The sequence below is a fragment of the Culex quinquefasciatus genome, chromosome 2 (genome assembly GCF_015732765.1).
Source record: "Culex quinquefasciatus strain JHB chromosome 2, VPISU_Cqui_1.0_pri_paternal, whole genome shotgun sequence".
Taxonomy (NCBI): domain Eukaryota; kingdom Metazoa; phylum Arthropoda; class Insecta; order Diptera; family Culicidae; genus Culex; species Culex quinquefasciatus.
Genome location: NC_051862.1, coordinates 23,321,664 through 23,347,853, shown reverse-complemented (window position 1 = coordinate 23,347,853; position 26,190 = coordinate 23,321,664). Strand labels below are relative to the sequence as shown.

At 36.9% G+C, this 26,190-nt stretch overlaps 3 protein-coding genes across 3 annotated transcripts in view; 2 read left to right on the top strand and 1 right to left on the bottom strand.

Moving 5' to 3' along the window:
• Window positions 1–21: 21 nt before the first annotated feature.
• Window positions 22–13,901, bottom strand: LOC6053533 (ankyrin repeat domain-containing protein 13D). The gene is made up of 5 exons (XM_038253570.1): window positions 13,463–13,901; window positions 9,998–10,130; window positions 4,255–5,343; window positions 3,847–4,189; window positions 22–955 (listed from the first exon to the last, which is right to left on the bottom strand). The coding sequence occupies exons 1-5, from the start codon at window positions 13,559–13,561 to the stop codon at window positions 661–663; spliced, it is 1,959 nt and encodes a 652-aa protein (XP_038109498.1). The 5' UTR covers window positions 13,562–13,901; the 3' UTR covers window positions 22–660.
• Window positions 8,417–9,608, top strand: LOC6053536. Its single transcript, XM_001869565.2, has 3 exons — window positions 8,417–9,006; window positions 9,064–9,261; window positions 9,319–9,608. Exons 1-3 carry the CDS (start codon window positions 8,501–8,503, stop codon window positions 9,524–9,526), a joined length of 912 nt encoding a protein of 303 aa, XP_001869600.2. The 5' UTR covers window positions 8,417–8,500; the 3' UTR covers window positions 9,527–9,608.
• A 1,372-nt stretch (window positions 13,902–15,273) lies between the features above and the next one.
• Window positions 15,274–26,190, top strand: part of LOC6042934 (membrane-associated guanylate kinase, WW and PDZ domain-containing protein 1) — a 32,341-nt gene continuing 21,424 nt past the window's right edge. Inside the window, exon 1 of the mRNA XM_038252563.1 lies at window positions 15,274–15,443. The gene's annotated coding sequence lies outside the window, so the exon portion shown is untranslated. The remainder of the gene's footprint in view (window positions 15,444–26,190) is intronic.

Genomic DNA, 26,190 nt, shown 5'->3' with positions numbered 1-26,190 from the left:
TTGAAGATACAAATAAGATTATGTTTTATTAGGTGTTTATTCATAATTATAATTGAATAACTTATTCAAAATGAATAATATTAAGAAAAAAATGGAAAGTAGCTTTTCGTTTAACATGCAATACAATAATGTCTGGGTATGCAGTACAATTTTTGGTACACTCACTCTTGCTTTATCACTGAGAAATTGGAAAATTATAGTACCGAGAAAAAGGTATGGTTAATTGTGTATAAAATAGTTTGAATAGAATATTTATATTAAAGTTAACTTATTTTCGGTGCACCTGCTGAAATAGTGTCGTTTGTTTTCTGTGTAGCTTGTTGGTTTTATACCTTTCTTGTTTTCTTTTTCTCTTAGCAGCGATTCTAACTCTATACATAGGATACAATATATAAAAAAGTTATTTTTAATTCTTTCACAATCACTATTGTATAAATATTATGAAAAAATGGCTAGTGATAATAAATATACGTCGTTTACCAATAGTTAATTGTTACACACTGCACGAATATCCTATATTCGAATTTAGACATATTTTTTCCTCTTCTGTTGAACCTTGCCGTTCCTGTCGTCATCTATCGCTTAGGGAAGGGAGTGGTTCCTTTTTTTTTTGGAATCAAGTGTTTGGAAGCAAACGGAACCTACCGACCGGAAGTGGCTCTACTTCTCCTCCAAACTGAGCCGCAGCACCTCGGCCAGCATTTCCTCTTCCCGTTTGCGTTCCTCCTCGCGGCGTCGTTCCTCCTCCTGGCTCAGCTTGATCGCTAGCTCCAGGTTCGGGTCGAGGTAGTCCGGTATGCTGTCCACTTCGTCCAGAGCGGCGGCGGCGGCCTGGCCATTGTCGAGGGCAGCAGGTCGGGCAGGTACAACAAGATCTCCGCTGCTAGTATCACCACTCTGGTGCTGCTGTTGTTGCTGCTGCTGATAGCCCGTGATCAGTGATTCTTGCAAAGCTCTGTGAATTACAACACATAGAAGCGAGTTGGTTTCCTCTAGCGATAGTGGTGTGTGTGTGTGTGGGTGGGAGGATTTTTGTGTTTTTGTGTTGTATAAATTCAGAGGGTTAGGTGGTTCATGCAAAGCTTTAAAGTTAGCAATATGTATTTGTATTTGTGAATTTAAGCCAGGCTTGAATAATCGTGCTCAGCGAATCAGCTTTGCGGTGAACTTTACGTAGTAGGTCTGGCCATTACATTTTTACTGGCATCACTGTTGGTTGTGACTGTTGTGAGCAATATTTACTGAGAGCACCGGTCATGATCGTCATTTGGGTACGCCCAGCGGTTGATACACACGAAGTTGACACGAGAGAATGCCGCTCTCAACACTCAAACAGTCTGGCGACAATACACTATCTCTTTCTTGCTTGTGTGGGTAATTGTGATGACAGCAATCATTTGAATGTAGTCATGAGCCAAGTGATTGGGCATTTTCGACAATTTGGTAACGAGACCTTTAAAAATTCTCGCTTACTTTTTCAAGTTTTTGTTTGACCTTTATTGAAAAATTCAGTTGTTTTTTAAAACTTCTTAATCCAACTAATAACCTTTCTTTCAGAAGTTAAAATTAAATTTCAAATTTTGTTCTGCCGTTCCGGAATTATTATTTTTGTAAAATGTCGAAAAACGCCCTTTTCGGGCCACGCTAGGCCATGTTTTAGCCAAATAGGAGCACTCGGATTTGTATCCTACTGGTTTGACGTGGAACAACTGTATTATTTATTTGCTAAGTTTCGAACAAACCAAAAGAATCAACAATTTGTTCTATTCAACCTACCTATAATGAAAAATAATCGCTAAAATGTCCTATTACATACAGTTCTGTACATTGGGACTGAGAGGACAGGACAAGATTGCGATTATGGCAACATGTATGGGACCAGGGTTGCCAGGTTACGAATTAAATCTGGGAATGCTAGTTTTTTAATTGTCTTCCAAAGAGATTAACAAAATATTTTCTTTTTCAAATTTTGTACATTTTTCCTGATTTTTATTTTCCATCAATTTTGAACAATTTTTCAAGTAAATATAAGGTGTTAAATGCGAAATGAAAAAAAAATTCAACCAAAAATAAAAAAAAATCAACGTTTTTAATAATTCTAGGTTACATTTTTCAAAATATCTGCATAGGAAACCCATGACTCATAGGATGATTTGAAAATTTACTCTAGAATTCATAACCTTTTTTTTACTTAAAATTTAAATTCACGTGGGACATTTTGTTTTCCTGAGTGTAATGTTTTTTTTCGACTTGAAAACGGAATAAAAAACAAAATAAATCAAATATTGCAGATTTATTTTATTTTAAAGTTTTTTTTTTTCATTTAATGCAACAGTATTTTTTCCTGTAAAGTCATAACTAATAACTTTGTCGAAGACACCAAGTTGATCAGAAATTCTACGAGTTGAAAAAGTAGGTTTACCTGGTTTTGCAACGAGTTCCATAAAACTTCGTTTTGCTTGATGTTTATTTTTGTGTGTTTGGTCAACTCAAAAATCCAAAACCGTGACGAAAAGTATTGTTTTTCAATACAAGTGCTGAAAATTTGAACTAAACCAAGTAGGCCAAAAGAATGACCGGAAATGTAAATATTTTCATAACGGAAATGAAAAAAGAATTTTGTTTCGAGATTTTTAATTTTTTGTTTTTTTTGTATGGATTGTTTTTTCCCCAACAAAAAAAAGGCATTTTTCATAATTAGATATTCCACACCAGGCTTCATTTGAGGGCTGGCCATACAAAATGGCGGTGTGAGTACTAATCGAAATTCTGTATCTTGGAAATAATTTTTTTTTATCGATTTGGTATCTTCGGCAAAGTTGTAGATTATGATTACTTTTTGATTTTTCAAATTTTTTTTATGGGACGGGGCAAAATCTGGTACCAGGACATGATTTTTTGAAAATGTGAAAGAAAGCGAAAATATTGTCAAAAGTAAATTTTAAAATCCATTTAAATGCACGAAAACTACTTTAGGTATTTTAAATTAATTTCACCGTTCTAAAGAAATAGTTTTATTCTAAGAAATACGAAGGGAAATCGAATTGCAAAAACTTGAATAAATACAATTTTGATTTCACATAAACTATGTATGATCTTTGGCACTTTGGCAGTTTGCAAATTTCTCAAATAGTTTGCGTTAATTTTTTAAAACAGGTTCGTAATGGGATAGCACGTTAATCAAATTTGTAAGTTTGAAAAAAAGATGTGGTACTGAATTTTGTACAAAAGCGATTTTTTTAACTTATCTTGGTGAATCCTCGTTTGAGAAAGGACGGCAGAACAGTCTTTTCTTTTTGAATTTTAAATTTGAACACTAATTTTTAATATAGCCGCCTTACTTTTATAAGGATGGGATAAATAAATGATTTTTTAAAACTATTTTTATTATTCTACAGTAATATGTTGGTGTTACAGTTTACATTCGGATTCAAGCATTTTTTTTCCAACTCTGCGCAAAGCGTCAGCAAGTTCTCTACCAAGGCACAAAACTACTTCCATAGCGAAATGAACTACAAAACCCAGCCCAGCCTCGTCTTTTTCTAGCTGCTTTTGCTAAACAACTTCTTCAGCGGGCTTTTGGTGAGCGAGTTCGACAGCACACTGGTCTTCAGTGAGTTGTTGCCGCCGCCCTTCTTGCCGTCTGCCGTCTTGACAGGGCTGATTTTTTTTTTGTTGTTAGTAGTACAGCAGTACAAATCAAGCGGGGTTAGTGTGGAAAGGTGAAGTAAATTATTCAAAAAGTAAAAAAACGCATGCAGAAGAAAATATAAAAACATTTCCAGTTAAGAAATTGAAATAAACGCTGATAATTTGAGGAGACAATCCAATCCAAACACGACTAACCTTTGCAGCTGCTCGTCCTCGTAAAAGTTGGGCGTGAGGGGTCGCTGGGCGCGGAGTGCCTCCCAAATGTCCACTTCGTCGTTTTCGCTGCCCGAGTCGATCAGGCTCTGCTGGATCGCAAACTGCATCAACTCGTCCTCGTCCTCGAAGGTGACCTGACGGCGGTAATCGCTGCTCGATCGGCGCACGTACTCGGCCGGCACGTCGAAGCAGCAGTCGTCGATGACGCAACTGGTCCGGTCGTCCGACTCCTCGATCGAGGTCACATTCGCGACGGGCGTTTCGATCGCAAACACATTGCCGAACGTGACGACCGCGTTCAGCACGTGGAAGAGGGGAATTTCTTGAAGAAGAATCGATTGTGATTTATCCTGGAGAATTTTGTACGCTAAGTTTAGGAGGACTCACCAATTTTGACCGGGAACCCGGACGGAAGCTGCATCGTGATAAAGTCTTTCAGCTTTGACACATGTGGACTGGCCATCGTTGACATCAAATCCAGAATCGGCAACACTTGCTCCTGCAGCTTGATCGGGAAATCATCCCCGAGCCAAATGTTGGCCTTGAAGCGCTGTACTTTGGCCGTAACTCTCTTTGGTTTGCCCACGTCCCGTCCTTGCAGGTCCAATCCCTCGGAGAAGTATTCCTCCGGACTCGGAGCTTTGGCGATCGCGGAATCGTTGCTGCTGGACGAGGACGACGTCGTTGGCTCGTGGACCGGGCTGTTGGTGTTGCTGTCGACCAGCAACGGAGACGCGCAGGAATCCTTAAGTGCACTTGGCGAGGCGTTCGAACCGGCGTGGTCGTAGTCCTCTTCGGCCATTCCCAGAAAGTGTTGCAGCGGAGTTCGCGAACTCTTGATGCGTGCCTGCTCCTCACTCAGATGTTCGTTCCGAGTTCGCGTGATAAACTCCACGTTACTCGCGCCGTACACCTTGCACTCGTACCCGTTAATGTTCTCCGACTTTTCACTGCGCCAGCCCCAAAACCCGGACTTGTTCCGCTCGAAGCTAATCTTATCCATGTCGATGTGATTGCAGATCACCGGCGCCTGCAGTCGCAACGCTACCGATTCCTTCGACGGTGGAATCCCATCGATCGCTTCCGCCTCCAGGTTGCGCATGTGCTCCACCGAAACCTCCCCCGTATCGTGGTCAATCTCGATCATCGTAGCCGTCTCGGCGTGTCCCTTAAAAATATAACTCCGATTGCCCCGCTGCCAACTGTTGTTATCAAACCCAAGCAGCGTCGTGTCGATCCGGACGTTCGAGCCGCGCTTGTACACCTTGTACGTGTCGCTGGGACAAACCCGCGACATGAGCGGAACCCAACTCGTAAATTCCCACTTCATCTCGACGTAAAAGTCGGGCGTGTCCTGAAGGTGCTGCAGCAGCTGGGGCACGTGCGAGACGCGCTTGATGTGGCGCTGGAGATCGCGGACTTCCAGCACGGCGGTGAGGATCTGGGTATCGCCGGAGCAGACCGCTTCCTGGACCACTGCAGAAGGGGAAAAGGTAAATGGATTTGAATATAGAATAAAAACAACATGACCACAAACTCTCCACCATAAATTAAAATTCACTCCATAATTTTGTCACTGATAACGCTTCTTTTAGTTGTAATTTTATTAAAAATCTCAAGAAGCTATTAGATTATGGCAAAAAAAAAAACAAACAATCTCGAACTTGTTTGTGTTTGACAGTTTGCCAAGCTCGCAAACTTGTTTGCGGCAAATTCGCAAACAAAGCAGAATCTAGAGTTTTTTTTAAAGGTCCTATAAACTATAATCGGACCTATTCAAAAAAAAAACTCTAGATGTATGTAGGATGACGTTTCTGCAAACTGCCAAACTGTCAAATCATCATATTTTTTTTTCTGCTAAATTTGATCTTAAAAAAAACCATTGAAAAGAAGAAAAGCAATTCTTAAACATGTCGGCCATCGATTACACCGAGCAACAAAATATCTGCGCAGGTTCAACTCGAGGGGAAGCATGAACTTTTAAGTCCAGATCAGCTGAAGTAAAATAATGAAACAAAAATTATAAGTGGGAGCCCAATTAACCACTGAAGACCTCTGTTTTATTAGTTAATACCGGCGCCCTCCCAACGAGCCTGCAGTTTCGACGACCAAACCGTCAGAGTGCCTTTCGATCAACGATGATATGGAAAAGACGTATTATATAGCAGAACGTGTAATTACTTTCAACATTTTACACATTATGCATTATTTTTCACGACGTCGTGCTTTCCGATCAAAAACATTAAGTTAATATTTATTATTTAATTACTCCCACATATTGGATGCAATGTTTACTTGTATGCAACAGCGACGTACCGCCCTAATTCTCCATACACACTTTGGAGAAAAACCATTCGGCCTTCTCTAAATATTTTTGAAAATTTCAAAGTGCACGTTTTTCTGAGGACAAAGTTTATGTTTCATTTTTGTAAATTTCTGTAGGTGAGTGTTATTTTAAGTATTTCTTTTATAAGACCAGACAAGCCATTTTACGGTTTATACAAAAAATGTAAATATTCTGAAATCACGAGAACAGAATTTTTAATGAATTGGTGGCTTTCGTGCATTTTCAGATGCAAAATTGGATATTAAATCAATAAATTATAAAAAAAATATTATGAATTGCACCGTTTTCGAGATAAATCCACCTAAAGTATGGTTTTGTGAAAATTTTGCAATGTTTGGTTTTTTTTTCGCATAGTGCCTAAGCCAGAAAACATTTTTTCAAAAAAATCAGAAAAGTTCCTACAAGTTTGTTTAGGGAACTTTGAAGATTGGACCTCTAGTTGTTGAAACAGAAACGTTACACAATTTTACAACAATAAAACTTAAGGAGCCATTACACTACCGCAAACAAACAAACAAACTCGCATCTTTCGTGTTTGACAGTTTGCCAGACACGCAAACTTGTTTGCGGCAAAATGTAAATATGCAGGCTGACGTTTGCACAGAAAAAAATATTCCTGTAAATTTACATTCAAAAAACATCGTTTAGAATAATTTTAAATATGTTTGGGTAAATTTAAAAATCTTTTGAATTTTTGAAAATTGTCGATGTTTAGTATCGCAAAAAGTTCCCCCCATCAAAATCTGCCTAAAAAATTAGGGGGCAAAAAAAATATTCGAAAAATTTAAAAAAGTCTACGAGAAATGAAGTCTATTCAACTGAAAACAATTTGAAATGCATTTCCCTGCGTTGATAATCATATTTAGCATGTTTTGGATCGTTTAAAAATGTATTGCATTTTTGTGAAATTCCGATGTACAAAACACTTTTTTCATCCATGGCTTGTTTTTTCACTTTTTATTATTATTATTTTTAATATCGAAGCCTGAATGAAAAAATATTTAAAGTTAAATTTGCAATCGAAAAAAAGTACTTAAGATTTTTTTTCTGATACAACATACAATGCATGGACAAAGTTTCATCCAAATAAAAAAAATACAAAGAAAAATCGACTTTTCGCGAAACCGTAGAGAACCACTCAGATATAAAAATTCAAATTTGCATCATTGAAGTTATTTAGCAATTTTAAATAAAAAAAAACTGTATAATTTTTTCACAAGCGCCTTAGTTTCAAAACTATTTCAAATATAAAAATAAAAAAGTAAAAAAAAAAATTAATTACAGGCCACGTTTTCAACATTTGAAAGAAAAAAGTTTTTTTTTTAATGCATTATACACCTGTCCAGCTGTTTTGCAATTATAACTTTCCAAAATTTCTAAGTATTGACGAAAATTTTATTTTTGTGAGAAAAAAGTTCAAGATATTTTAAAACAAATAATCTCAAATAAGCTAAATATGAATATCAATGCAGAAAAAGGCATTTTAGATTGTTTTGAGTTGATTAGACTTCTATTTCCATTAAATATTCCCAGTTTTATGAAAAAAAATTTTTGCTCCCTGATTTTTCGAACCAATTTAGAGATAAACTTTAAAAAATTTTTGCAACGGCTTGAATTAAAAAAAAAAGCTATTAGCAGAATCAAGTTTCTTGCCATCATTGCCAAATGTTGATGCCGGTCAGTTGTCTAGTAGTAGACGCAAGACACAGCTCTAGCACAAGCAGGTTTAGAAAGGCAATATAATAAAACAGCTGACATATCGCAAACACGTGGCGAATGTCGCACGCAGAATACTCTCACACAAACGGTGCAAAACTGCTTTCGTTAGAGTAACCTGGTAATAATTTTTATTGGAGCAAAATTTATTTTATCACAATTTTTTCCATTGCAAATAATAAAATAGTTTTTGAAGATTCTAGATTTACGCTCCAATAAAGTTCGGGTCACTCTAACAGAAAACAATCGTGTATTGGTGTGTTTCAGCTTTTTAAACGCTCTTCTTCTGAATGAGAGTAATATTCCTGTGATGGTCTGACCAGTGATTGAAGACAGCAAAAGTACAGGTATAGTGTTATCAACACATTGTTATTAAAATAAAAGCAATTGACTCCACTTAATAGGTCTACCACAGATAAACGGACAAAGTATTTGCGGGTTTACAGTAATTTACTTCTATGTTAAGGAATTAATTATCTCGCGATCTCTGACAAATCAACCAGCATTGTCCAGTGACTGGAGGCTTATCAACGGCCTCGAGCACAGTGATTCACGTAATTTCACAGGAGAATGGTCGACCACCACGAAGAGCGGGACGACGACGTCCTGCAGCCAATGTCCCGCGCCGAACTGGAGGCCCTGCGAGATTTGTACGCCAAAAACCTTCCCCAGGAGATTCACTTCTACTTTCTGCTGCAGAACCAGCTGAGCTGGGACTCCAAACTGGACAGCTGGAGCGAGGCGGAGAAGCGGACGTTGAGCGTTCGTGCGTTCATCCGGTTTTTCAAGCCGAAGCGGGACGACGGAACAACGGGGACGTTCGTGGCGATCAGCGAGGACGAAGATCCGAACGTGTACTTTCATTCGCTGAGGGAGACTCCCGAGCAGCTCGAGCGGTATCTGGAGGACACGAAGCGGATCAATTGGGCGTGCCGGCCGGTGTTTTCCAGTTTCAGTGATCCATTTGAGACGGTGCTCGGTAATGTCTTGAAGAAGTTTAGCTGTCGCTACGAGGTACTGTCGGACTGTGCGTACTACCTTATCGGAAGGGAGGAAGCCCTTCAATTTCAATACGAGTAGGTGAAGAGTTGCTGAAGGTACAGAATTTCAGCTGAAAAAAACTTGTTTTACAGAGTTCCCCCAAATTTGGTCCTGAAAAAGTTGGACACCTCGTACTCCGACCTCATGAACGAACGTTGGCCCCATCGATACCCGAATTCGGAGAAGTACATCAGGCTGCTGGTACAGCTCAACGGAGGCCTTGGACTGTTCAACGCCGCCAACGACGACCTGGCCGGATGGGTTCTGAAGAACGAATTTGCTGGAGTTGGGTAAAGCAGTTATATCTGAAAAGATGTTCAAACTTAACACAATTTGCTTAATTTTAGCCACCTCCAGGTGATGCCGGACTATCGGCGGGCCGGACTGGGGGAGATTCTGGCCAAGGCGATGACCAAACGGATTGCCGAGGAGGATGACGGACCGGTGAATGCGTTCATTGTGGACAAGAACGCGGCCTCGATTCGGTTGTTTTTGAAGCTCGGCTATCGCAGGATTGACGGATCGAACTGGGTGCGGGCGGATTATCAGGAATAGTTAGGGAAAGTTTGAGCTGTTGCGTTGAGTGTCGCACGAGGAATATTGACAATAAAGAGATTTGCTATTGAACAAAAAAAAACTTCTTTAATTGTTTAAAAAAATGCTAATTTTTGAGGCGATGAACTCATTAAAATTTAATCTAAACCTAAGACTAAGAAGATCACTTTTGCCAAGATTGTTGACATGATTCTGTCGTTGCCTTCGTGGTGCTCAAGTGTCGTTACGTGTCTATCGTGCCGAGCTCATTATTATGTGGACTATATCATTAGAACTTCCCATTATCATTGTTGCCCCCACCCCTCCTTATAAAGCATATCGAGAGTATTTGGGTACAGAGCTGCACTTGAGCGCAAATCGCGCTGTGTCTTCTTCTTCTTCTTCCTGACGTTGACGCATTAGAATTAGGCCCGCCCGATTAACGACGTTGAGTCATGCGATTTTGAATATATGGTCTTCATATATACTCACCGGACCATCCGTCGTGTTCGAAGTTTGCGTTTGCCTTGGCCCCGAGCAGTGCCTTGACGCACTCCAAGTGGCACAGTTTAACGGCCAGCATGAGCGGCGTACGTCCCCTCGGGTCCAACTGCTCCAGGTCATGCTGAGGACGAAAATGGACAGACGGAAGATAACACGGTAAGAGATAGGGAGAGAAAAATTTTCGGCAATCGATTGGGCACGCGGAGTAAGAAGGAGAGGAGGCGAATATATAGATTTTTATTTATTTTTATGGGTGATATTAACGCACATGGTGTCGACTCAAAATCGATACCGAAATTAGCTAAGTTTTTCTGATAATAAATATTAAAAATTTCAATGACCTTCTTTTTTTAATTCTGTTTACAATTATGGGACCATGCAACGTTGAGACTTTTTTTGAAATCTCAGAAAATAATTTTGCGGCAAACATAGAAGAGAGTTTTATTGTAATTTATTTTTTTATGAAAAAAGAAAGTATTCGAGAACAAAAATTAAACTCTTTTATGTTTAAGGGTTCCGTCGGAAGGAACGCGATAAACACAAACGTTTAAATAATGTTGTTTGTAAAAAATACAATTTTAAATAAAAAAAAACTCTCAGAACGCAGTATTTTGAAATGCCAAACAATATATGGACAAATTTATTTTTTCTAGGATGAAGTAAATCAGAGGGAAAAGCCATAACAATAATTTTAGCAAAAAAAAAAAAGAAAACAAAAATAGAAATTGAAATATTTTTAAATTTAAATATAGAAACTACATAAAATTACAATTAAAAATTAAAGCAAATTAAAATCAATTCATAAAGTATGAAAATTTATAAATTTCAAAAAATCATAAATCTAGAGATTTAAAAATTTAAAACACTTCGTACTCGATGATCTTCGCCAAAGTGTCACTCAAAAAAATCGAAACCAAAATACAATTTAAGAATCTAAGAATTTAGGAATTTAAGAATTTAAGAATTTAAGAATTTAAGAATTTAAGAATTTAAAAATTTAAGAATTTAAGAATTTAAGAATTTAAGAATATAAGAATTTAAGAATTTAAGAATTTAAGAATATAAGAATTTAAGAATTTAAGAATTTAAGAACTTAAGAATTTAAGAATTTAAGAATTTAAGAATTTAAGAATTTAAGAATTTAAGAATTTAAGAATTTAATAATTTAAGAATTTAAGAATTTAAGAATTTAAGAATTTAAGAATTTAAGAATTTAAGAATTTAAGAATTTAAGAATTTAAGAATTTAAGAATTTAAGAATTTAAGAATTTAAGAATTTAAGAATTTAAGAATCTAAAAATTTAAGAATTTAAGAATTTAAGAATTTAAGGATTTAAGAATTCAAGAATTTGAGAATTTAAGAATTTAAGAATTTAAGAATTTAAGAATTTAAGAATTTAAGAATTTAAGAATTTAAGAATTTAAGAATTTAAGAATTTAAGAATTTAAGAATTTAAGAATTTAAGAATTTAAGAATTTAAGAATTTAAGAATTTAAGAATTTAAGAATTTAAGAATTTAAGAATTTAAGAATTTAAGAATTTAAGAATTTAAGAATTTAAGAATTTAAGAATTTAAGAATTTAAGAATTTAAGAATTTAAGAATTTAAGAATTTAAGAATTTAAGAATTTAAGAATTTAAGAATTTAAGAATTTAAGAATTTAAGAATTTAAGAATTTAAGAATTTAAGAATTTAAGAATTTAAGAATTTAAGAATTTAAGAATTTAAGAATTTAAGAATTTAAGAATTTAAGAATTTAAGAATTTAAGAATTTAAGAATTTAAGAATTTAAGAATTTAAGAATTTAAGAATTTAAGAATTTAAGAATTTAAGAATTTAAGAATTTAAGAATTTAAGAATTTAAGAATTTAAGAATTTAAGAATTTAAGAATTTAAGAATTTAAGAATTTAAGAATTTAAGAATTTAAGAATTTAAGAATTTAAGAATTTAAGAATTTAAGAATTTAAGAATTTAAGAATTTAAGAATTTAAGAATTTAAGAATTTAAGAATTTAAGAATTTAAGAATTTAAGAATTTAAGAATTTAAGAATTTAAGAACCTAAGAATTGTAGAATTTTAGAGCTTTAGAATATCAGAATTTTAAAATTTTAAAATTTTAGAATTTTAGAAGTTTAGAACTTTTTTTTCTCAAAGAATGTTCAAATTTAGAAAAAAATTGCAAGGCGGAGAGCCAGCTTCTGTTAAGTCCAATCAAGTTCATATTTGGGATTTGAGCACAGTAAATCCACCGGAACAATAGTAATTTTTGTTACATTCTAATGTCTATATTATGCCTATATCAATTTTTAAATAATTATAAAGATTGTATCTTTTTTGTTTGATGATTCCGGATTATTCTGAAAACTCCTTACATGTAAAAAAAATACAAAAATGGGCTTTTAAAATAGATTTAACGAGATTAATATTTTAAATAGTTCTTTTTATTGTTTTATTAATTCTGGAGTTTCATTTTCCAAAAATAAAGAATTATCGTACAATAACTACGATAACTACTAGAATTATCGGGAATTACTGAGTAAATTCGGAATTACTGTAATTACTTCCTGAAACTCTCAAGTATTTCCGGGTTAGTGACCTGTCTGACATGATGCTGGGAATCCCCTGTTTCATTGAATTAACACACACAAGAAAATACATCGATATTCTTTTCTGAACAACAACATCGGGCGATTTCCTGAGATTTTATTTCTTGTAATTTTTGTTGGTTCGTTCATAAAATGTTGGCAGTTGCCGGCAAATGGTATGACAATGTTCGATATCTGTATCTTTACAAAAACTTTTTTTTGCGATTTGGTGATTTTAGCAATGTTCCATGAAATAGTGTCATGATCGACAACAAAAAGGTTTTTTGAGTTGACCTCTGAAAATAGGTTGCAACTGTTGGTTCGATTTTCAATGCTAAAATACAAAACCTTTGTGAAATTTAAAATATTTCAAACATGTCAAAATCGATTTTTTTTTTGTTCTTTTTCAAATTAAACATAAATAAAGGAAATCTGCAAATTAAATGGAACCAAGACTGTTTCAAACATACGAGAATTTGTCCTATTCTATAATCTAGTTTTTTTTAAGTTATCAAAAGTAATAGAATGAAAAATAAATTAAATGATTTTTAAAATCATAAACATAAAAAAACTCTTTTCAAGCAGACACCCTGTGACATTCTACCGTCTGATAGCAGAGTATCCGAAAAGGTGGTCCTTTTCCAGCACCGAAGCCTAAAACCAAACCTCGGTACCATTCCGGGTTCATCGGGGATTTATGTAATTTGTTTATCAATCGTTGACCGTTTCGGCGCATTTTACCTAGCCGTAATCGAATTATATTTCCACCCAGGCCTAATTAAATTAATACTGCCCACCAGCCCCATTTGGCCTTTCTTCCCGCCGAAATCAACGGGAGGCCTCCGGAAATGGTCCCCAAAACTCACCTCCCCCTTTTCGAGGGCCTGCTGCAGCTCCCGGAAGTCGTTGTTCCAGACGAACCAGTGGAGCGGATATTTGGCCGCGATCTGCTCGACGGTTATCATTGCTGCTGCCGCGTTGTTGTTTTTTTAGTTGTTTGGCTTCTTCGACGACGACGGACGGACAAATAAAATGATTCACACTCTCGGGCGGCAGGAGCAGGAAGATGGTGCTGCCGGATGGGGACACTTATCGGAACGCGGAGAGAAACCGAAACGAAGGAACGCTCTGCCACCGTGTTTGTTAGCGTTGCATATGGAGCTATTTATAGGCTTTTGGGAATTACCTATGCACACAACACCACCGCCGGACCGAGTTTATTGATAAAGAGAAGAGGACTTTTTTTCCTCAAGGAAAGTTGAACTGGACTGACCGAACGAACTGCTGCTGCGAACTTTTATTTTTTTTCGCTGCGACGGATTTTGACAGCTGTCAGACAGTTTTTCGTGCGAGGGGATTCGGACTGGGTTGGAGGAAAGACAGCCACTCCGACAAAATTAAGCTAACAGAGTTTACACACTCATTTAGAATAAAAGTCCAGACTCGATTATCCAAAGTTTGATTGTCCAAAAGTTTCTCAGGAACTTCAGACAAACGAATCATGAGCGAAAACAGTCCGTATGTCTAATTAGCTCAACTTAAAACTTAATGCGTTTTCTTAATAAGGTCCAAAAGCCATATGTAACGGTAAAAACACGATTGTAAACCATTTCTGATCACGCAAAAAAAAAACTATGACAACATTTTATGATGGATCAACTACGGTCCCCTTGGAACAAGCTGTCATGTAGGATGGTTTATGTCAAGAAGGGCCGCGAAGTAAATTTTTAAAAATCCATTTGAGTCATTCTTTTTTCATTGTGCTCAGGAAAATAAACTTTATCGTTGTGAACATTAATATCAGAAATTTAACATCTTGACAGAAATGGTCCTACTTGACAGCCCGTTCCAAGGGTTTGTCTAATTCTAAAATTTCAAAAACAGGAAATTAGTAACATTTATTCAAAACATAAAAAAATAAACTGAAGAAAACAGAAATAAAAAAAATTAAGAAATTCTTCAATTAAGAGTTTCATAAATTCCAAATCATCAAATATCAGAAATTAAGAAATAAAAATAAATTAAAACTTTAAAATTCAAAAATATAAATATTTATAAATGTTAGGATTCCCAACAATTTAAGAATTTTGAGTTTAAGAATTAATGAATTTAGGAATTAAACGAATTTAAGAATATTTGATTAAAATCTTTATTATTATCATGTAGATTTTTAAAAATTGGTATTTTTAATGTGTTTGTTATTTAACTCACTCAACCCGTAGTTTAAAAATGCCACAAAAAAAACAATACCACAATGATAAAATTGGGTCCTAAAATAAAGCTTAAATTGCTGATATTATTGTTTACAGCGATAAAGCTTATTTTTCTGAGTACAATGACCCTTTGTACGACCACAAAGAGTTTAAAATGGATTTTTAAATCAATTTTGAAAAATTAACCTCGCGGTCCTTCTTGACAGAAAAGCTCCTACTTTACAGCTCGTTCCAAGGTGGCCATAGTTGATCCATCGAAAAAATGTTGTCTTGTATTTTTTTTTGCATCAAAATGAAAAAAAAAAAATGATCAGAAAATTTAATGGTTTTTAATCGTGTTTTTTACCGTTGTACATAAAAAATTACATAGGGCTTTAGTACCCAATTCTTCTAAATTTTATTTCCCCAATTCCAACTCCGACAACCGAACCCTCCGAAGCTGTTGCCGTCAAATTTGAGTTTTTGTTTGTTGAAAATGGAAGTCGGTTCCAAGCGCTGCTCGTTTTATTTTCATTTTTGCTAGTAAAAAGTGCCCGTCGCGATCCAAAACGTACGCCAATCGGTGCGTGAAAGTGCGTGTGTGACTTTGTGCTACTTTTCCGTCGTGAACCTTCGTGATACCGGTGTGAAAAACGTAAGTTTCTAGTGACACGGTCGCAACTTTTTTTCTTTTGCTGGAAATTTTTTTTTCTCTTTTCCCTCTCTCTTTGCTCCCGAAGTCCAACCGTCGTCGCGGCACCTTGCGTGCCTTTACACCCCCTCTCTCCTTTTCCGCCGGCTTCTCCCGTGGTTTCCCTTTGGCCCTCCTCCGGTTCCCCTTTTTTCGCTCTTATTCTCTCTCTCTCACCACACTGAAATTCGTTCGTTGTTTTGAGATCGACTCCGAGTTTTGTTTTGTGTTTGTGATGGATTTTTTCTGCTGTTGTTGTATTTATGTTTTGGGTAAATAATAATAGTGCGTGTGTGCGGGGCGACGTGCAGCCCCCTTTGCGATCGTCGTGACTCAACTGGTGGTAGTTGGGTGGATCTGCGTAAATTAAATTTTAGTGATTGTGACCAAGTAAAATCCATACTGTTTGAATTTTAGATCAAATCAAATCAAACTATTCGCTCTACAGCAGTGCCTTGTCCGAAGGCTTGATTGTTGAGGCAATTGCAAACCTCTTTTTACACCTAAAGCTTCCATCCAACCCGGGATTCGAACTGACGACCTTTGGATTGTGAATCCAACTGCCTACCAGCGACTCCACCGAGACAGGACCCAGGGAGATGACTCCTACACCTGGACTGAGCTAACGACCTAACCTCTAGTTTAGACCGGGGCGAACATTTACTTCCCCGTCCGACGAAAGGCGTGATCAGACAAATCTCTGAGAGGCAACCACTCTTACCCCTACACCACGGGTCCCAGCAAATTTTTAATCAATCGCTGGTTAATAATTATTAATTATGAAACTATTATTGTCAATAACTACTTTAATTTGACATTTTCTTCTTTTAAAAGGCATTATTAAGTGAAATCGAATGATAAATTGCCCTGTAGGAAGTGAGCAATCAACTTTCTAGCAAATGTTTTACAAAATAATTTGTTTAAATAATGAAACTCTGTAAATTGGATAGAATTAGGTCCGAGTCCCTTAACCTGCCAAACATATGTGAATTTCCCCTGATAGTAATTTCAGGGTTGTTACGGACGGCGCGGATCGCGCGGATGGCGCGTTTCGCGCGGATAGCGCAGATTAGCTGGCTAATTTTGCTCAGGCGCGGATTTCACGCGGATGGCAATTTTGATAAATAAATTAATTCTAGAGTACTTTTTCAAAAGGTCCTATGTGCAAAAACCTCAATCTGAGAAATTTGATGACAAAGTTTTGGTGCACATTTTTAAATCTCATTTAAACACGCTTGGGTATTTTTCGATTCTGAAAACGCCCAAATGGGTCTAGAGTTATGCTTTTCAAGTGTGCAACTCGGGATCATATAAAAGTTAATATTACACTTAGTTCTGAAGCAATTTGGTTCATACAACCTATGAGTGCACATAGGACACGTTCATAGGACAAATTTTGCACATAAGACTTAACGCATTGGACTATATTCATGTGGCATTGCACATAAAACTTTATGAAATAAAATTTAAATCTCGATTTAAAAAACAATACTTTTTGATAACAGTGTATGTCCAACCCTCTCGCAACGTGTAGGCAACAGCTGATGAAGAGCATGAAATATTTCAATGCTTCCAGCGCGTGAGAGGAGAGAGAAACCGTTATAACCAATCAGACTTCTGTCAGATGGGTGGCGGGTAGGATAATTTACGATGTTAAATTAACCAATGCGCCAATGTAAACAATGATTATTGTTTACCTTGGCGCATTGGATATTTTGACATGGAAAATTGTTCTATCCGCCTATCATGCTGTGAGCGCACATACTACTGTTGTGTTTAATTTTTTAAAGCAATAGCAATCAATGTACGGTGCGTTTTTTATGGATAAATAATAAGGTGAGATTGTACATCGAATAAAATAATTTCAGCAACTGCAAAGCTTTTAGCTTCATTGCGTCAAAAATTAAATAGGACCACCGTTCGATCTTGCGCTGCGCTTGGCGGGAAAGGGGACGGCCAAGGGCTGTCGAATCTGGTACCTGGACTTCGAGGATGTCCTCTACATCGACGTGGTCCTCTCTGGTCGGCCCTCAATGACTCTGTTCTCGTGCATCCCGGCGTTGACATCGCGTGCTGGTATCACGGCTGGTATCAAAGCTACAAACAAAGGACAATCGGCTCAGAAACAACTCCGACAACCTGCGCAAACGAGAATTTGTGTACAACTTCAGGAAGGTGATTATGAGCAGAATTCAAACAAAACAATGTAATTGGGCCAATATGGGTTTGTAAAGAAACCTAATGTAAACATCCACTGACGTGCTCTCACCAAGTCGGCCTGGGTTTGATACCAGAAGGTCTCGGTGACATTTTGTGAGATGAGATTTGTTTAATCCGTCGGACGGGAAAGTAAATGTTGGCCCTGTCTAACCTAGAGGTAAGGTCGTTAGCTCAGTCCAGGTGTAGGAGTCGTCTCCCTGGGTCTCCTGCCTCGGTGGAGTCGCTGGTAGGCAGTTGGACTCACAAATCAAAGGTCGTCAGTTCGAATCCCGGGGTGGATGAAAGCTAAGGTTTAAAAAGAGGTTTGCAATTGCCTCAACAATCAAACCTTCGGACACCTAGTTTCGAGTATTTCATCTCGCAATCGAATTGAATTAGAGCTAATTTAATCAAACAAATGGGCATGGTTGTGTCCCCGCTGATGGACGGATATAAAGACTTTTTTTTATAGAGAAGAAAAAACAAAACCTGTGTCCAAATTGAAACAAATCACCTTCCTATTATTTGAATTCTATCCCTTGAACAAAAAAGATAGCCCAATCAATTTTAAACATTTTTTTTTTGTATTTTCACAGTTTATACAACACATTCACATCGTATTCTTTGTCTTCATACTCCTACAACCTACATCTAAGTACCATCTTCTTCCTCTTCATCCGGACTGAAAGATCTGTTTATGGAGTTTTGCCGACACAACACGATCCACGGCATCAGCCGCATTGGATCGCGGCATCGAATGCTTTTGAGAAGTTCTGTAAAAGTTCTGCTCTGTCGATGTACGACTGTGGAAAGCTGATCGACGGGATGTACCGAAAGTGGGATGAAAATCCCGTGATTGTAACGTTTGACAAGGTCACCCCAGTTTGGGCGATTCCGTTTCCGGCCGTGACGATCTGCTCGGAGACGAAGGTCGTATGGAGCAAGGTGAACTGCGTCACTCTCGTCCAAAATTTGATCACCTCCATCACATGGTGAATCGTTGACTTCAAGATTCGGCAACGTCACCTGATCACTTCGATTAGCCGGTGTTTCCCGAGGCGAAGTGGGGCTTGTCGACGTTTCCGTCGACTTCGGCTGCGGTTTATCCTCAGTGGAACGCAAAACTGTAAAGAAAAAGCTTAGATTGTAACCAACAATAAGCAAAAATGTTAGATTAGCATACCGGCCGATGCCGAAACTGGACGATCCAACAATTCCTTTCCAGATCGTGTTTGGACCGAAAGATCGATTGCGCCGGGAATGCTCCAGCTGGACCTTCCATCGGGATGCAAACTGTAAGGGATTAGACATCTGGTCTCGGGGCGTGGCCTGGCCATCCTGCAAATAACCATCGTTCTGCGATAGAAGGTTCCAGCGAGCTATCATCCATTTCTGCGAGAATAATTCACGTTAGATACTATTTGATCATAAAAAATAAACAAATACAAACCATCAACGGAAACTGCTGGAAAATTCTCAACCTCTTCTCTTTGACTATCGAGTCCCGCAGCAAATGAGGTATTCTTGATTCAGGCGTAGATGTGGGCGCGTTGAAATCGCCGAAAGTAATGTCAAGAACGGTCAAATTTCCGGAATCTTCTTTTTGTTTCTGATGTTTCGTCTCTGCAACTAAATGATTTATGTAACTTGCATCTTTCGGTTTAAACAGTTCAATTTACATACCGTTCCGTTCCTTCAATGGACTTGATGTGGGTGTCGCTTCCTTCTCTGGGTATTCCAAGTACGACAGTACCAAAGCTGGCCGTTCGGATGGCATCCGATGATCACCTGTCTTGGCATCGGTATCTTGCGGATTACACCTTGGCCCGTTCAGCTCAACCAGGGGCTTTCGATGAGTTGGAGCAGGTGGGCGAATTTTGTTTGAACTTTTCACAACTGTAAACGGAGGCCCTGAGTCGGAACTAAAGCAAAGCAACTTTACCGGAATAGAAATTCCATTTCTGGACAACCGGATCTCCCGCTGCTTGTAGAGGACCGGGAGACTTCCGTAAATGATCTTCCGCCGATAAATGACAACCGAGAAGTACCGGAGCGTGTGCAAAACACCGAGCAATTCTCACTAGTGTCAAAACAAAAATATGTTTTTTGTTCAATCCAATTTATGCTCGCCTTTGGCTCGCATTCAATCAATCCTATCTGTCAAATTCGAGAGAGGGCGGGTAGGTCGTTTTGCACTATTCCTTTCGGCTTTGGCAACATTGAAAAATTTCATGCTCTCTCCCAGCTGATGACTACACTCTGCGCGAGATTCGGATATATTGTTCATTGTACATAAATTGAAGATTGTAAAATAATTTAGTTTCATACAAAAACGACGTATAATTTATATTTTAATTATCCATTATATCTTTAACATAGGTCATTTTGATGTGAGCGTATGTGCATGATGATTAAAATATATTTATAATTGCTCATAGGTCGATTTGCTACCGTTCTATGTACACGTTCGACCAGAATGCACATAGAACAACCAGTTGGTAAAATGACCTATAACCATTTTGTTTAAAATTTATTGAGAATAGTTGTAGGTTGTTTTGTTGATAAATATTATATTTAAAAATATAAGAGTTTCAAGAAATCGGGTTAGCGGATAGTATAGTTTTTAGTACACCGAATATAATGCAATAACTAACTCAGTTTGTTTACTTTTGGCGCATAGGACCTTTTGAAAAAGTACTCTAGAATTGAGAGAGATAGAATTACTTTCAAGTTATTAAGAAAAATATTATCAGGAATTACGATAATTTGTTTCTTGTCATTTCTTAACATCTCCGGCTCTGAATATTTAATTTCTTTGGAGTTTTGAGTAATGATTTTTAATTTATTTATTTTTAATTTTATACTGGATTTATTCAATTTTTAACGCCTGGACAACGCCGAAGTACGAGTAGTAAAGGAACTCAAGGAAAAACCCGTGTACTACCTAAAAGCGGACAAGGGAAACCGGGTAGTAATCATGGACCGGGACGAATACGACAAGGAACTTCTTGAGAAACTCGGAAACAGGGAAAAATATTCACTAAAACGAGGATACACGCTAATCGATATGGTCAACAAAGTAGAGAACACCATCAAAGAATGTGCAGGCCTTTTGAAATCGGTTGGGAAAATCGGTTCGGAGTACCGAACCCAACTCTACCAAGGATTAAAGCACTACCTAAAGTGCATAAACCAGGCAACGAGATGCGAGAAATCATTTCAGCAGTGGATGCCCCAACCAGTCGGATCGCAAAGTGACTTGTCGAGGAATTCAAGAGTATGCCGAAACCCTTCCCGAGCCGTTCGATCATCAGTTCGCAGGTGTTCACAAAGGAGCTCTTAGAGTCGGGACCGATAGCTGAGGATGAAATAATGGTTTCCTTCGACGTAACAGCACTGTTCCCAAGCATACCAGTAAACAACGCAATAGGAACTTTACGGGATTGGCTGCAATTACAATACGAGGGAGAATCATGGAGACAAAAAACGATCCAGTATATAACATTCGTCAAATTATGCATGGAACAGAGCTACTTCCAGTTCAGGGATTGCATCTATCAACAGAGGATGGGAGCATCGATGGGTAACCCACTGTCACCGTTCCTGAGCGATGTTTATATGGCAGCTTTGGAACACGAACTACAAACCAAAAACCTACTACCAGAACGTTGGTGAAGATACGTAGATGACGTCTTCTGCATCATCAAAAGGGATTCACTAACAACGGTACTGGACACCATAAACAGTGCACGCAGGAGCATCAAGTTCACTTACGAAATGGAAGTCGAAGGAAAGTTACCTTTCTTAGACATGCTGATCTTAAGAGAACCAGGTTGCCCATCTTCGTTTTCTTTAGAGATCTACAGGAAGCCAACAAACACCAGAAGAACAATCCCAGCCACGTCAAACCATTCATTCCAACATAAAATGGCAGCATATCATTATTTCATACATAGAATGACAACTTTACCCCTCAGCGAAGCAGGAAAACAGAAAGAATTGGAGTACATATTTGAAACAGCGGAAATCAACGGTTACAGCAGAACAACTATCCAAGCAATCATCGATAAGAAGGAAAGAAAACTCCACAGAACCTCACTCACAACCCTTACGCCATCAGTAGAGCCACTACGAAGAGCAGCAGTAGAATTCGACTACAGGATAACACGCCCATTACGACAAAAACTGGCTAAATTTGGCATCGATTTAGTTTTCAGCAGTAGAAACAGCCAGTTGGAATCCATCTTAGGTTCAACGAAAGACCCCATACCGACTTTAGGCAAATCCGGCATCTACGAGGTATCCTGCGGCCACTGTGATATGAGCTACATTGGACAAACTAAGAGATTGCTGCAAACCAGGTTGGATGAGCATATAAACACATATGTCAGAATTGCCAAGGAGGAAATACGGAAAGGATTTGTCCCCATTTCAAGTCAGCAGTAACCGAACACATCATCGAGGAAGAACATAACATCACAACTAGCGACGCGGTCATCTTAAGACACATCACAAACCCATCGAAGCTGGCTGTCGCCGAAAGTTTGGAAATCTTCAAGGCAGGCAACAAACGTTTACTCAACAAGGATTCAGGTAACGGCTCAACGTGGCTGTTTAAGCTGTTACCTATACAGGCACAAAAGAAGAACGAGGAGGTAGTACCTACAGTAACTACAAATATGGATACACCAGCGATGAACCTTCAGTCGAGAACAGAACACTGATGAAGTCTGCAAGTAGTAGACGAAATACGTATCTGTCAAGATATTAAAAATATATAGCGGAATTAAAAGGAACAACTCGTCTCTTTTTATTCACAGTAATGCATTCTGCTAAAACGCTCAACCAAACCACAATTTGTAAATCAAATATTACAAACTTTTCCCCAAGATATAGACATTAGAATGTGTAACAAAAACTATTATTGGGGCTTGTTCTGGTGGGCGCCAAATATGAGCTTGATTGGACGTAACAGAAGCTGGCCTCCACTTTCGAATTTTGGAATGGAATTTAATCGATAGAAATATTTTTTTTTCTAAATTTAAACATTCAAAATTTAAGAACTAAAAGATATTAAATTCAAAACAATATAGAAAAAACTCAAATCTAAAATAATTTTAGTATTCTTAAGCTGATAAATTTTAAAATTCTTAAATTCTTAAATTCTTGAATTCGTAAATTCTTAAATGTTTTTATTTTTAAATTCTTAGTTCTTTTGTTAAATTGTTGAATTCCACAATTTTTGAAGTCCTATTTTATGTAAGAGATTTTGAAATTATGAGAAGACATTATTTTAAATATCGGAAATTAAATTTCTTTCGGAGTGAAATTTTAGCGAGGATTTTGGATTACAAACTGTATAAAAATTCTTAGATTTTGAATATTTAGACTTTCGAAATTTAAAATTTTATCATATTATTATTTTTGATTTGGATTTTATTTTGAGGTTATATTTTTGAAGTCTTTCATTCTTTTGGATCTTTTAAACATAAAACAAGTTTTTCAATCAAATACTTTCTGAATTAGTTTTTCTTCATTAAAAATAAAATTTCTTAAATGTTGGTCGCGATATTTTTTGATATGGTGTGGATTTCGCGCGGTTTCGGATTTTAGGTCGGCGCGGATTTTTTTTCGACTCTCCCGTAACAACCCTGTAATTTTATTTGGAACGGTATCTTATTAGGTAGATAGACTATTTACCAGGACAAACTTTTCGGATTGTAATTGTAATTGATTGTTTATTTGCGACGAGAGTTAGTTAGTTTACAACTTTCTATCAGGTTTTATGTATTTTTTCGTATGATTTTTCAGAAAAAATGCCTTCTTAGCACGACTTCTGGCTTTGTCGAATTGGATTAAAAAATATATTTTAACATGATTACAATTTAAAACATAAAACCATGCCAAAAATTTCAGTAATCACCATGGCAAAAATGCAAAAAAAAAGCCTTTACTAAAATGTAGTTCGCTCGATTTGCTGTGTGAGAAAGAGCGTTTGGTTCGCCGTCAATTGCATTGCATGATGCGTGCCATGGCTGTTGTAACCGGAGAAGCTCCCGCTAGGCCACCGTGTCTCCTTTGGTTTGGCAAAAACGAAGACGTTTAGTGGGTCGTGCACACTCGGTTTGGAGACCTTCGCCGCAAATACGTACATAGACTCTCTTTCTATTATTTTACTTTTTCGATTCGATTGATCGCATTTCGAAAGAAGCAAAAAAAAAACACGTTGTCGTTTGCTTCATTGCGCACACCACTCATTTTTGTGGTTTTTTGATGAGTTTCCATTTCAACCGCCACCAAAAGGCCGAAGGTTTCTCCGCGTCATCGAAAAATCGGCTCAGCCAAAGTCCTTTTCTGTTTCGCGCCGTGTACGTACACGTGTACACTTTACACGAACCCCGCTGATGGGCGGCTGCACTGGCCAATCCTTGAGACTCTCGCTCAAGTCTCACTCTTTCTTCGCATGTTTTTTTATTTTTTTGGACAGAAAAAGGTTTCTCCAGTCTGCGTGCAGCAACATGTGTTGGCTGTTTTTTTTTACTGGTGATGTGCGCCACATGAGCCGGCTGGAATCTCGTGCCTCTGCTATCCGGGCCACAGGATGGGTCACAGCTGCTTGGTCTATTTCCTGCTACTTAGTAGGTATGCATGTGTAATGTGAGCAGGATGCTAATGGTTTGCTGTACTTTTCTAAGACTAAATTTCAATAGCCGAATATGGTTGTAAATAATAAATGGAGAAAATTTACTTAATTTTTTGATGTTGAAAAATAAAGCAAATTGCGCTTAATATTTTATTCATAAATATTGTTATATTTAATTTAGGCTAGTACACATTTTATTCAAAGTTTTTGTACCAGAGGTCTCGGTCTCAGATCAGTGCTTGGTTTGCAGTGGAGGCTCGCGGTCGTAAAATATTAACACTTAAACTCCCAAGCTCGAGAAAAAGGCGAAATTTCCAAACAAATTCCCCCTTTTTCTCGAGCTTGGGAGTTTAGGTGTTAATCGAGTGAAAATTGTTTTTTTTTGCTACGTACATTGCAAGTAGCGATGCCGCGTGGTTGTTTTTTTTCGAGTGCTTAATGAGCATCGTAAAATAATTATTTGTTGTGAAAAGTGTTTTTTTTACAATAATGGGAAATTCTATCCTTTGTTCAGGGCGTTTTTAATCCTAATTATTGGGTGCATTCGATATGCCCTTACTATATCATCGTTGATCGGAAGGCACGGCGTCGAAAAAAAAAAGATTATTTATATTATTTTTTTTTAATTTATTTATTTTTTAAGTGCACAATGGCATTGAGTTTGTGGCCTTAAAATTCTTAAATTAATGTAAAATTGGCCATTGAGTCCGAAAGTTACGCTGATTTTAACGCAATGACAATTTGTACGACCACAAACTTAAAAATGAATTTTCAAATTAATTTTGAAAAAAAAACTAGCTTTGCAGCTTTTTTTTATCTCATTTGATTGCTTGTTGCAAAGGAACCAATGTTTTTGAAAATCAAGTTCGTTTCCAAGGTTACCAGAAAAAAGCAGCTTCTTAATTTTTTTTACCTTATTTTTTTTTTAAATGGATGAAAATAAACATTTTTATGCATGTTTCTTTTGTGAAATTGTCTCAGAAACACGAATATGATAAAATTATCACCAGAAAATGGGATCTAAGGGGTCTCCCGAGCAAGAATTTACAACCAAAAAATTCACTAAAAGTAAAAGTGTCAATTTAGTGTGTTAGACTGCTTTACCCAAAGCGTTATCAGTCTCAGATGGTAGTGGGGGCACTTTTTATTTGAGTTTGAAAATTGTGCTATTGTTTCACTAAAATGCCAATAACTTCCTTTAGATTTAATCAGTTGAGATGCTTCACCCCGCAATTTGTTTATTATTTTAAGCTCTTTCAGATGCATCTTAAATTTTGAAATTTAATTGATTTTTGCCTAATCTACAGTCCTTTTAAATATTTTTGACGTTTTTGAACCATATGTACAAACAACCCCTGGAAATTTCAGCCAAATTGGTGAGATCCAAACGACGTCCCATACAAAGGGGTATGCCCTGTTCGTGGACTCGCTCTTAGTTATTACAATGTTTAAATTGATATTTTTCAACTTTTCAGTTTGAAAATATTAATAAATTCAAACATGAAGAATGTTGTTATAATATTTTAAAATTGTTGTTTTTTTTTTAAATTGTTGTTGTTTTTTTCTTAAAATTGTGGAATTTATGAAAAAAACCTGGATTGTTGTCTAAAAATATACAAAATGACACTAAATTTATTTATTTTTTCAGTTGACTTCACATTGAAGTTTTTTTCTTTTTTCTATTTTTTTTTTAAATTAACAAATAAGCAAAAACTAATGTATTTTTCCAGAACAACCTTTTGGCGACAAAGTTTTTTTAAAAAAAAAAAGCTTAAAAAAGCAAGTTATTCATACTGATAAATTCATACAAATATTTTTAAAATATCAAAAAATGTTTCAAATGAGTCAAGAAATTGGGGAGCAAAAAAT

Bases quoted from the DNA above. Each gene is read 5' to 3' on its own strand.
- LOC6053536 (XM_001869565.2), top strand. From the start codon at position 8,501: ATGGTCGACCACCACGAAGAGCGGGACGACGACGTCCTGCAGCCAATG. The intron at 9,007-9,063 runs GTAGGTGAAGAG...CTTGTTTTACAG, and splicing joins GCCCTTCAATTTCAATACGA to AGTTCCCCCAAATTTGGTCC. The intron at 9,262-9,318 runs GTAAAGCAGTTA...GCTTAATTTTAG, and splicing joins AACGAATTTGCTGGAGTTGG to CCACCTCCAGGTGATGCCGG.
- LOC6053533 (XM_038253570.1), bottom strand. From the start codon at position 13,561: ATGATAACCGTCGAGCAGATCGCGGCCAAATATCCGCTCCACTGGTTC. The intron at 5,344-9,997 runs GTGAGTATATAT...CCCCTTCTGCAG, and splicing joins CGAACACGACGGATGGTCCG to TGGTCCAGGAAGCGGTCTGC. The intron at 956-3,846 runs GTTAGTCGTGTT...TGTAATTCACAG, and splicing joins GAGGACGAGCAGCTGCAAAG to AGCTTTGCAAGAATCACTGA.